At 49.4% G+C, this 12,333-nt stretch overlaps 1 protein-coding gene and 1 pseudogene across 5 annotated transcripts in view; one reads left to right on the forward strand and one right to left on the reverse strand.

Moving 5' to 3' along the window:
* Window positions 1-4,171: 4,171 nt before the first annotated feature.
* GFOD2 (glucose-fructose oxidoreductase domain containing 2) overlaps window positions 4,172-12,333 on the reverse strand; it is a 33,757-nt gene continuing 25,595 nt past the window's right edge. For 4 of the 5 annotated variants that reach the window (XM_032325054.1, XM_032325056.1, XM_032325057.1 and 1 more), the window contains one exon: window positions 4,172-5,742. In XM_032325054.1, coding sequence (XP_032180945.1) covers window positions 4,844-5,742 — 899 coding nt within the window. In that variant the 3' untranslated portion in view covers window positions 4,172-4,843. The remainder of the gene's footprint in view (window positions 5,743-12,333) is intronic. The other variant, XM_032325055.1, reaches the window with a different exon arrangement.
* On the forward strand, window positions 10,904-11,372 carry LOC116579547 (annotated as a pseudogene).

Below are 12,333 nucleotides of genomic sequence, written 5' to 3' on the forward strand. Positions count from 1 at the left end.
TACTCTCCCTGCTTGTGGTCCCCTGCCCGACGAATCCACCCAGTGATCCCGCTGCACACCCACCTGAACCCGATCTGTTGCTTCCCTTCTAGCATCTTGCACCTCTTGCCCCAGATGCCTTAAAACTTTTCAGTGGATTTAAGTCCCGGACCAGCCACATCTTTACGCTGTCCACATGGGGCTTCCCCTGCCTAAAATGCCTTTATTCCTTTACCCCTCCACCTGCCTATTGCGCTCTTACCTTGAAGACTTGGGGGAACTTTGCTTCTACCACCCAGGCTGTAGCATTTACATACCACTGCTGCTGTGGGTTATAACTGTTTTCGGGACTAGACTGTGAACTCCCCAAGAGCATTTGTCATTGCATTGCGCCAACCTAGCAGAGGGCCCCCCCCCAAAAGGCACAAAGATAAGGAGGCCAAGGTGGGGAGCTGAGGAAGCTGCAGAGAACAGGTCAGGATCTGAAAGGCTGAGGCCATCCAAAGTCCAGAACCATGTTGGGGACCCCTTGAATAATGGCCTGGCAAGATCGTTGGGATAGGGTGGGCAGGCCCAGGTGGAAGCAGGAAGAAAATCGGCATTGTCCCAGGTTGCTTCCACCTTTACAAGTCACTTGAAAGACCTGTATTATTTATTTTTTCTGCTCACACTTTATTATTATTATTTATTTATTTTTAATTATTTCTGCTCACACTTCTCCCCGGGTAGCGACCAGACCACCCCAGAAGATACTGTCCACAGGGACCATGCAGACCAAGTCTTGTCCATAGGGATGAGTATGGATTCTGCAGGATTTTTCAGAGATAAAGGCCTCTTTACTCTTACCCCAACTCAGCTTGGGGCACCTGGGGGGCTCAGTTAGCCAAGTATCTGCCTTTGGTTCAGGTCATGATCTCAGGGTCTTGGGATTGAGCCCCACATCGGGCTCCAGCAGGGAGTCTGCTTCTCCCTCTCTGCCCCTCACCCCACTCATGATCTTTCTCATTCTGCTCTCTCAGATAAATAAAATCTTAAAAAAAAAAAAAAAAGTTAACTGAGCTTGACTGCCTCACTTCATGGCTGAGGTAGCAGAGGCCTTGAGTGAAGTGGCTTCGCATGAGATCACACCCCGGACACCAGGGACACTGTCCTTTCCTGAACCTTGCAGATCTGGACCTGACGACTCTGGCTGAGGCCTGACCCAAGAAGGCCAAGTGTTTGAATTGTGTGGTGTCCAGAGCTGCAGGTATGAGCCAGGCCAGCACTGATGAGGAGATCCCTCTCTTCTGTCCCTCCCTTCCAACAGGTCTTGTCGGAAATACTGAGAACTGATCTACATTTGCAGGTCTATTTCCTGGCAGGTTTTTCTAAGCAGGGTGGATTAGAGTAGCCACAGAAAGAACAAGTCACTACTATTGTTCCTAAAAGCTCACCTTAGGGGCGCCTGGGTGGCTCAGTAGTTAAGTGTCTGCCTTTGGCTCAGGTTATGATTCCAGGGTTCTGGGAACAAGCCCTACATTAGGGTCCCTACTAGCAGGGAGTCTGCCTCTCCCTCAAATAAATAAAGTCTTAAAAAATAAATAAGAGCTCACTCTAAGGGGGAAATGCTGAGTGTAATGCAAGGAGACAGGTGCCACAGAAAAGCAGAGGACCAAAGCTGTGGGACCTCAGTGGTGGGAAGAGCTGCCACTTTGCCTAGGGGAGCAGTGAAGAGACAGCCCTCCAGCTAACTCCTGAAGGAGAGTTGGGGGGCCTTCCAAGCAGAGGTGCACCAGGGAAAAACTTTGCTTATGTGGAAGAAGTCAGTCCCATGCTGGAGGGCCCCCTCATTTAGCATGACTTAAGCAGAGGCATGGCCACCAGACCAGGGTGGGGAGCTCTGGGAGTGATGAGGAGTGTAGGCAAGGAGGATCTTGGCCCGGCATTCTGGAGAGGTCACTTGAGCAGGAGTGAGAAGGGCAAAACATGGAGGGGAGACGGGACAGGGAGGTAAGGGGGACTGCTAGGTTGACTGCTGTTCGGTTGAGTATGAAGCCTACATTTGGTTGGGAGTTGAGAAATAAGCAATAGGTATTTGGAACTTCTTTTCTGGCTGCTCTCACAGAGAGCGAACTGCATTTCCAGCGGCTTGGGAAAATTTAATTTACTCTGCCCCAGGAAGATCCTTGAGATTAGGGAGCTGGTCCTGGGAGGTGATGCTGCCTTCCTCCAGGAGGGGGCGCTGCGTGACAAGCATGGATCCGAATGCAGACACAGTCACCCCTGAGGAGGAGAACCCAGCTGGTTTCCTCAGCCACAGGATCTGGGTGGGGGATGGCCATGGGCCTATGCTCTGGGGAGTACCGACAGAGGACCCCAGGGTCCTCACAAAAGTAGCTCTACACCAAGCCCACTGCCACTTGCCTCAGGACTTCTGGGAACCTGTCTTTGTAAACAAGGGGTTTGCTGTGGAGCCCCATGAAACTTCAGTAGTGCCACTGTGGGTCAGCAACCTGGCTCTTCCTTAAGCAAGAGCACCTGTCATGTATGACGGACACTTGTGCTTTCTTAGTAAATACCCCAATTTAGGAAGGCTCCCATCATCCTACTAACACACCGAGGGACTGACCTGGAGCTGAGCTGATCACCCCAGGAAGAAGAGAGCAGCCTTTCTTTCTTTTTCTTTAAAGTAGGCTCCTCACCCAGTATGGACCCCTGTGCGGGGCTGGAACCCACAACCCCAAGACCAAGACCTGAGCTGAGATCAAGTGTCCGACACTCAACTGGCTGAGCCACCCAGGCACTCATCCACCCCTTTCTAAACTCGAGCGGCATCCTGCCTTGTGGGCTCTCTCTGCAGTCCGCCTCCTGACTGAGGCCTCACTGAAATTCCTGCTGCAGAGGGAAGGCAGTAACCTGGATGGGGCCTGAGCGGGGATGGGCAGGGCCTGGGCACTCGGTCTCTGAGATCTGCAAGTGCTGGGGAAAGAGTAGTCCAGGGTCAGGCTCTGTAGTCAGATGACCCTGACCAGACTCCTTCCTGGATCCATCATTTGTAACTTATAGGAAGCAAGGAACTTTGCCCTTCTCTGCCTCAGTTTTCTGATCTGAATAATGGGAATTTTCGTAGTGGTAGCCCATAGAGTGGTTTGGATATTAAATGAAGTAACACACATGAAGTGTCTTCCCCAGGAGGCAGGGGGTGGGCAGCATGCAAGCAGCACACTCCCCAACACTAGCCGCTGCTGTGTTGTTGCACAAGGACAAGGTTTAGAACCAGGACAACACATAGGAAAATCAGCCTGATGAATTCCAGAAAGGGTGCCAAGAGGAAGAGGGAGGCTTCCCTGAACCTTTCTTCCTCTGGCAAAGAGCCCAGGGCAGGGAAGAGAGAGGAAGTTTAGAGAAGGGAAGAGTTGGGTTTAGGCCTAATCTGGGAAGGCTGGCGGAGGAAACAAAGGGGTGCGTGTGTCCTTTACCCTGACATACCTCACCTCTGACATGGTTAAAAGGCGGTCCCTGTGTAGACCAGTTAATAAAAGCAAGGCTGGGGCGCCTGGGTGGCTCAGTGGGTTAAGCCTCTGCCTTCAGCTCCGGTCATGGTCTCAGGGTCCTGGGATCGGGTCCCGCACGGGGCTCTCTTCTCACCGGGGAGCCAGCTTCTCCCTCTCTCTACCTGCCTCTCTGCCTACTTGTGATCTCTGTCAAATAAATAAATAAAATCTTAAAAAAACAAAGGCGGGGAAAAAAAAAAGCAAAGCTGGTGACCGGCTGTCTGGGTCAGGCGGCCTTTGGCTATACCCACTCCATGGGGCAAGACGTGGAGCTGTCCTCTAGTTCATTCCATCCAGGTTCCCTGAGAGCATCCTCTCCCAGGGCTCTCAAGAGCCAAATCCATGGTTGTGAGAACAGAACTCTTCCTCCAGCCCAGGAGGGTCCCTAATTCTCCCTATCTCCCTGAGACGGCATGCATGACAAGCACAGGTTAGGAAGTCTCCAGTCCTGTTGTCTGAGAAAAGACTTTTCCCTGGAGGGTTCCTGGGATTCAGTCACAAGGGATAAGCCCACTAGACCGTGATGGATCCAAAGCAGGCCAGAGCTGCTGTGGAGCCACAAGGAAAGAGAAAAACATAAACAATCTGTAACAGTAAACAAGCCTTTCATGACTGAAGAAACCCAACTCACCAAACAAACCACCAGCAACTACATGACATAGTGTCAGACTTTCTGGTTTATTTATGAACATTTATCAGATATTCCAGAACCCTCCCTATCTCCTCTCTGCCAAGTCACAGGCCCTTTTGCCCCAGGTCAACAGCCCCTGAGAGCTTACCTAATGAACAACCCCTCCTCCCCGCCAGGGAAGGGGCAGCCTAGAGGCTGGAAGGGCCTGCTCACACGGGAAGGACAGGTGCGGATCCCTGAGGGATGACTGGATGCCCTCACCGTTCCTGAGATGCCCTAGCCCAGGAAGGGCATGAAAACAAGGCTTCTTGTCATTTTTCCTCAGGCTGAGGAACCAGCCAAGCTGGGTTCTTGCCATGCTTCCTCACCTAGTTAGGACCACCAATCGGTGAAGGCAGCCTCCAAGTCAAGCTCTGGCTGGCTCTGCTTCCCAGTGTGACTGCGCAGAGAGCGGGGGCAGCTCCAGCCCGCTTCACTGTGCTGGCCCTCAGCTACATCAGCACCCTGCAAGTGTGAGGAGTAGATGAGCAGTGGAGGGGGCGTTTTCCTAGGGCCACCTTGGGCTTCACCTGGGCCCTGCCCAAGTTCACTGGTGAAATGAAAGACACTGTCTGAGCTCCGGCCGAGCCCTCCCACCTCAGCTTCTGGTCCCCCCTGCCCCTGGCCCCTCCGCCCCGGGGCAGGGAGCCCACGCACAGGCTCACAGGTTATTCCGCTGGAGCGCCTCACAGAGGTTCTGGTTGGCGTCAGGTTCTTCCGTCAGCACCTCCACAGCCTCCCACTCCCCGGATCTGCTTGACCTTTTGATGGCATCCACCACACTCTGCATATACAGCCCATCCTCGAACGAGGCGGCCATCGAGACAGGGGTGTGGTCCCAGGTGCGGCGGTCCCCCTGCCCCTGGAAGGACTGGCGCAGGGCCTGCACCATGTAGACCATGCCCTTCAGGTAGAGCAGCGGGACATCCTGGGGCCCCTGCTCGGGCAGCCCTGCCCCCACAGCCAGCGAGTCCCTCAAGAGCAGCTCCTCTTGCGTGGCAGAGTTCTTCTGCCCGTAGAGGTCCGCTCCTCGGGCAACGAGGCGTCCTGCAGAGCCCACCACCATGACCTCGTGCACAAAGGCGCCTGGCATGTTGAAGTTAAGTGTTACTGTGCTGCACACCCCCCCACCCATGAGCATCTGGAAGAAGCAGAAGTCGTCACTGGTGACATGGCGGATGCCACGGATGGCTGCGTTCTGCCTCACGAAGGTCTTGAGCAGCCCGTGTACTTTCTCGGCTCTCCGGCCGGTAAGGTGGGTCAGCAGGTCCACAATGTAGGTGCCCATGGTGTGCAGGCCCCCGCCGCCCATGAGCTCGTCACAGATCCAGCCATAGTTGGGGCTGAGCAGGCTGCCTGAGTAGATGCGGGCATCGCAGATCATTACTGCACCCACGTAGTGCTCCGCGATCAGCTGCTTCATGCGCACAAAGGCAGGCAGGAAGCGCAGCACGTTCCCCACGAGGCTCATCAGCTGTGGGTAGTAGCGTGAGGCGGTCACCATCCGGAAGGCATCCACTGAGGTTGCTGCCTTCTCACAAACCACATTCTTCCCAATACCTAAGAACAAAACACACCAGAAAATCTCAAAGTTCCAAGAGATTTACACTGGGGGGAAAATCTTTTCCTGAAGGCACATGAGCTCTGAAAGCCTCCTATTATCAGATGGTGGCCTGGGACAAGAGGAAAGGTGATGGCTTGGATAAAAATGGTACACTGTGACTGGGACTGAAAAACAAGTTATAGGCTGGAGAAAGACAAGTAAATTCTTAAGGGACAATGAAAGTAAAGGCAGAAGGTGCAAACCAGGAATAGGAAATAAACAGAGGAGGTATGGTGGGTAATTTACATGCCAACCTGGTTAGGCTGTGGTGTCCAGCAAAAACCAGTCTGGACACTGTTGGGAAGGGGTGTGTGTGTGTGAGTGTGATTAGCATTTAAACCAGTAGATTTTGAGTACATCAGATCACCCTCCACAATCTGAGTGGGCCTCAAAATCAGTTGAAGGTCTTAGGCAAAAAGACTGAGGCTCCATGGAGAGGAAGGAATTCTGCCTCCAGACTCAATTCTGCAACATCAGCTGTTGCTGGAATTTCCATCTTCTTGTCCTGCTCTGTAGATTTCAGATCTGTCAGCTCCTACAATCACATGAGCTGATTCCTTAAAATAAATTTCTCCCTCTCTCTGTATACCTTCATTGGTCCTGTTTCTCTGGAGATCACTGCCTAATATATGTGGGCTGGACAGATGGACATGCCTATGTACTTTCATATATTTATTAGATCAGCTCGGGGCAAAGTATCTAATCTCTATTCTAGGGGACAGGCTTTGCCCTCTCAGTTTTAACTGCAGAAAGATTGTTCCAAAGATTGTTCTCTGAAAACACTGGTCCAACAAGTTAGTGTAGTCAAAAGGTCAGAAAATGTTTGGTTGGCTCTAGTAGCAAGAGAAAGGGAATAAAAATATTCCTTCTGCCCTAATGACTGCTCTGATTATACTATAGCTGGGATGTACAGAGAGAGCAAAACAAGGCTAGAAAAAGGCCTGGAGAGAGAGAGCTAGAAGACTGAGCAGCTTCCATATTAGGAAGCAGAAAGAATCAATACTCTTCCATGTGTTAAGATGAAAGCTCATGAGGGTATGAGTAGTCACAAGACACCAACACCAGGATACTCTTGTGAGCTTGGGGTGGTTCGAATGGAAGTCCTATGTTAATACCACCACAGATGCAGGGTCGGGGGCAAAGCAAAGGGGAGGTCCTTGCACTCAGGTCTGGCAGGAGGACACTCTACAAGAAGAGTAGCACCCGACTGTTATCATCATCTGCTCCTAAGTCTCCAAAACTTCCCTACATACATGGATTTTAGGGTTAGGGACTGGAGAATCACAATCTTGGGTGACAATCTGGCCACGTGGCTAAAAAACATATACGGCTGATCAGGGAAATAATGAGGAAATTAGATTCTCAGACACAAACACCCCATCTGAGGGCTTGCAGCTCTGACCAACCCAGAAACTACTTCTAACTTATTCATGGCAGGGATTGAGTGGACACTGCAGCATGGAGCAGAGGGGAGACAGGGCAGGGGGAAAAGAACTTTTGTGGCTGCTGGGAGTTTGGTGATGATAAAACCAGGATAAGGAACCTCTGTTGCAGGTCAAGAGAGGTCAGAGAAGGAGGAGAGACCTCCCATCTTAAGCCGGAACAACAGGAATGCTTTTGAACGTAGGACCGCATAGTATTATCTGTATGGGAGTTAAAGGCCATCATGAGTTAAACAGGTTCCTGCAGGTCAACTACACATGATCTTTAACTTTAGAGAACCTGGGTTGCCCTGAAAGACATATTTATTTAAGTTATCTAGCATTCCTGCTAGGAAGCCAAAGGAGAGATTAGAGAAGCTAGGGACTGCTTTTTCTTTTCTTTCTTTCTTTCTTTTTTTTTTTTAAGATTAGTTATTTATTTATTTGACAGAGAGAGATCACAAAGTAGGCAGAAAGGCAGGCAGAGAGAGAGAGGAGGAAGCAGGCTCCCTGCTGAGCAGAGAGTCCAATGAGGGACTTGATCCCAGGACCCTGAGATCATGACCTGAGCCGAAGGCAGTGGCTTAACCCACTGAGCCACCCAGGCGCCCCAGGACTGCTTTTTCTTAACAGGGAGTGGGAAAAGCATGGATGCTGAATGCTTATTAGTTCATATTTTTTGGAGTGTGAATAAATTTCAAGCTATAACCCTTTCTCCAGCTCATATTCCCAGATTTCCCAGGACTGAGGTGCCAGTGAACAGCAGAGGCCCAGTGAGGCTGCCCCAGAATATCTCTTTGTTCCCTATTAACACAGCACCGGTTCAGAGCTCTAGTACCACGGCACCCTGGTTAGCCCATCTAGAGACATGGGACTAGAGAAAGGAGACTTCAAACACTAGGCAGAGAAGTAGCTCAGGAAGAGCACCACTTTTCCGTGCTCCCTAAATCCAGGAAGTCTGCTTTGGTGGCGAGGGTAGGGGGTGGGTGTACAAAAACGTTTCTGCTACTAGAAAAACAAAGTTGAAAGCCACAAGACTGAATGACTCTTGTCTTCTCTTTCTCAGGTCACTGGCCCTGCTAGCCCCCTAGGTCACACCAGACTGGGGGTACATGAGCAGAATTTGTGTGCCAGGCCCTGTGCTATGCCCTGGGGACACAGCATTGGGTTTGGTCTTTACTTTCAGAGGACTGAAGGTTTAGTGGGAGAGGTAGCTATTAATCAGATTACCATATAAATACATGTAGAACTGTACTTGTGATAAATGCAGTGAAGATGAAATAAATGGTAAAATGAGAACATACACCAGGAACCTGAACTTGACTGGGCAGGGAATCAGAGAAGACGTCCCCAGGGACCAGGATTCCAGAGATTAAATTATCTGGTCTCTTTGAAGAACAATATTCTCTTTTTATCTCACAAGTCCATAGGAAAGGGTTGGCAAATTCAGTGTTTTTCTAATGAAGCACACTAGTGCCAAGAACTGGGCACAGAAACCTACCTTTTAGTGACAGATTTAAGAAAACATTCAACTGTGGCAAAAATGTTGGGGCATTTTGCAGACTAGAATACATTTTTCCGAACCACTTCTAAACTGAGAAATAAAACATGTTAGGGTCCCTCCCTCTCCTTTAAGGAACTCATGGAAAAGCTTTAGGGATAACACTGAAGGCAAAAGAAGATGGGGGAAAAAAAAAAAAAGTAGAAAATAAAATGCCACAAAAAGAGCTGTGATATGAAAAGGACACCTCCGGAGGCTAAGTCCAAGAGTGAATTTTAGAAAACCATCAGTAAGAGCAAGGGCAAGAAACAATCTTTATGGGGGCACCTGGTGGCTCAATTGGCTAAGTGTCTGCCTTCGGCTCAGGTCATGCTCCCAGGGTCCTGGGATCGAGCCCTGTTTCAGGCTCCCTGCTCAGTGCAAGTTGGCTTCTCCCTCTCCCTCTACTGCTCCCCCTCCTGGCTAGTGCTCTCTTGCTCACTCTCTCTCTCAAATAAATAGATAAAATCTTAAAAATAAAGAAAAGAAAAAATCTTTATGGCCTCAGAGGTGAAGTAACATCTAAAGATGAAACAAGTTGAGGCGCCTGGGTGGCTCAGTTGGTTGAGCGACTGCCTTCGGCTCAGGTCATGATCCCGGACTTCCAGGATCGAATCCCGCATCGGGCTCCCAGCAACTTGGGAGTCTGCTTCTTCCTCTGACCTTCTCTCTCATGCTCTCTCTCACTCATTCTCCCTCAAATAAATAAATTAAAAAAAAAAATCTTAAAGATGAAACAAGCTGAGGAAAATGTAATTTTTCCTACACCACTAAGACTTAATGAGACGTAACCCTAGTGTTTCTGGGCTTTGGTTTCTTTCACTGAAAAGGAAGACGCTGGATTAGGTCAGTGGTTCTCAAGTCTTTAGTGTGTGTCAGAATCACCTAGAAGCCTTCTTCAAACACAACTGCTAGGCTTCACCCAGAGATTCAGAAGGTCTGGGATGCGCCCTGAGAATCTGGATTTATAACAAGTTTCCACATGATGCTGAAGGTGCAAGTCTGAGAATCACATTTTGAGAACACTGGCCTGGAGGTTCTCTTCATAGAGGCCACAGGCCTGAAATTTCCATGATTTTATGCATGTGAATGCCAGGAGAAAATACAGTCCTACTGGCCAGTATGAAAAATTTTAGAAGAATATACAGTCTGTCATATGTCCCCCCCGCAATGTAATCTTTATGTACAACATGGGGCTCCAACTCATGACCCCGAGATCAAGAGTCGAATGCTCTACCGACTGAGCCAGCCAGGTGCCCCATCATCATACACGTCTTCACAGATGCAAATCTCTATTGGTATTTTTTAGTCTCTAAGATTTATCTTTTATAATGCTTAGCACAGTATAATGCAAGGAGGACCCTTAACTAAATAGAGTCTTTAGGGGCGCCTGGGTGGCTCAGTGGGTTAAGCCGCTGCCTTCGGCTCAGGTCATGATCTCAGGGTCCTGGCCCGCATCGGGCTCTCTGCTCAGCAGGGAGCCTGCTTCCTCCTCTCTCTCTCTGCCTGCCTCTCTGCCTACTTGTGATCTCTCTCTGTCAAATAAATAAAATTAAAAAAAAAAAAAGAGTCTTTATTATTTATTTATTTACTAAGATTTTATTTATTTGACAGACAGAGATCACAAGTAGGCAGGGAGGCAGGCAGAGAGAGGAGGAACCAGGCTCCTCGTTGAGCAGAGAGCCCGATGCGGGGCTTGATCCCAGTACCCTGGGATCATGACCTGAGCTGAAGGCAGAGGCTTTAACCCACTGAGTCACCCAGGCATCCCTAAATAGAGTCTTTAGATGATTGTGGTAAGTTTCTCACAGGTTCAAGATCTGATCAGATCAAACGTGATCTAGAATTAAGAGTATGTCAATAGCTATATAGCTAAGTAATTATATCACTTTCCCCCAGTTTTTTTAAAAAAAGACTTGAGGGGGCACATGGGTGGCTCAGCCAGTAAGCATCTGCCTTCAGCTTGGGTCATGATCCCTAGGTCCTGGGATTGAGCCCCGCCTTGGACTCTTTGCTCAGCAGGAAGCCTGCTTCTCCCTCTCCTACTATCCCTGCTTACTTTCCCTTTCTCTTCCTGTCTCTCTCTGTCAAATAATGAATAAAATCTAAAACAAAACAAAACAAAACAAAAACAAAAAACTGAGGATTGTTCTCTGTCTTTTCTGTCCTGGAAGCAGCTCTCCTGCCACAGCCCCTCAACCTCTGAAAATGTCCGCCTGTGCAAGGGTGTCTCCAACTCCTTCTTGGTCAGGAGCACCTCTCAGGTGTTGAGCCAATCACTGTCTGGACTAGCCACTGGAGACACTGACAGATGAGAGCCTCGGCAGCTTGGCTGCCCCACATCTCCTGACCTTACTTATTCCTAGCCATAGCTTCTGAACCAGTGCCATTTCAAGGGGTATCAACATAGAAGTCAAATTCATCGGGGCTGGGGCTGCCACGGTAGGGGTGGCTGGCTCTGGGGATGGAACCGGGACTTTGCCTGGGAGCCTCATCATTGGTTATGCCAGGAACCCCTCTCTGAAGCAACAGCTCTTTTCCTACCCCATTCTGGGTTTTGCCTTCTTGGGGGGCCTTGGGGCTCTTCTGCACGATGGTGACTTTTCTCATGCTCTTCACCATGTGAGGAGCCTTCTCCACCTCCTATGTCTCACCTGCTCTGTACAATCCTTTTCCTATATCTACCCAGGCGCCACCTAGGCTCCCCTATTTATTTATTTGTTTGTTTGTTTACTTATTTTTAAAGTGAATCTGGGACACCTAGGTGGCTCAGTGGGTTAAGCCGCTGCCTTCAGCTCGGGTCATGATCTCAGGGTCCTGGTCCCCTGCTCGGTGGGGAGCCTGCTTCCCCTGCCCCGCCTGCCTCTCTGCCTACTTGTGATCGCTGCCTGTGAAATAAATGAATAAAATCTTGGAAAAAAAGAAATAATTAAAAAATGATTTTAAAAATAAAATGAATTTAACTTAGGGGCAACTGACTGGCTCAGTTGGAAGAGCATACAACTCTTTTTTTTTTTTTTTTTTGAAGATTTTATTTATTTGAGACAGAGAGAGAGATTATAAGTAGGCAGAGAAGCAGGCAGAGAGAGTGCTTAAGTGAGAATTCTCAATTTAAACAAAAGGAAAAGCGGGGGGGGGGGGGGACCTGGGTGGCTCAGTAGGTTGAGCCTCTGCCTTTGGCTCAAGTCATGATCTCTGGGTCCTGAGATCCATCCCTGCGTGAGGATTTCTGCTCAGCAGGGAGCCTGCCCCACCTCTCTGCCTACTTGTGATCTCTGTCTAATAAATAAATAAAATCTTAAAAAAAAAAAAGGAAAAGGGGGCACCTGGTTGGCTCAGTTGTTAGGCATCTGTCTTCAGCTCAGGTCATGGTCCTGGGGTCCTGGGATGGAGTTCCATGTCTGGCTCCCTGCTCAGCTGGAAGCCTGCTTCTCCCTCTCCCACTCCCCCTGCTTATGTTCCCGATCTCGCTGTCTCTCTCTCTCTGCTAAATAAATAAATAAAATCTTTTTTTTTTTTTTTAATGATTTTGAGAGAGAGAGAGAGCAAGTGAGCATGAGAGGAGAGAGATCAGCAGGAGAAGCAGA

This window comes from Mustela erminea, chromosome 19, assembly GCF_009829155.1.
Source record: "Mustela erminea isolate mMusErm1 chromosome 19, mMusErm1.Pri, whole genome shotgun sequence".
NCBI classification, from domain to species: domain Eukaryota; kingdom Metazoa; phylum Chordata; class Mammalia; order Carnivora; family Mustelidae; genus Mustela; species Mustela erminea.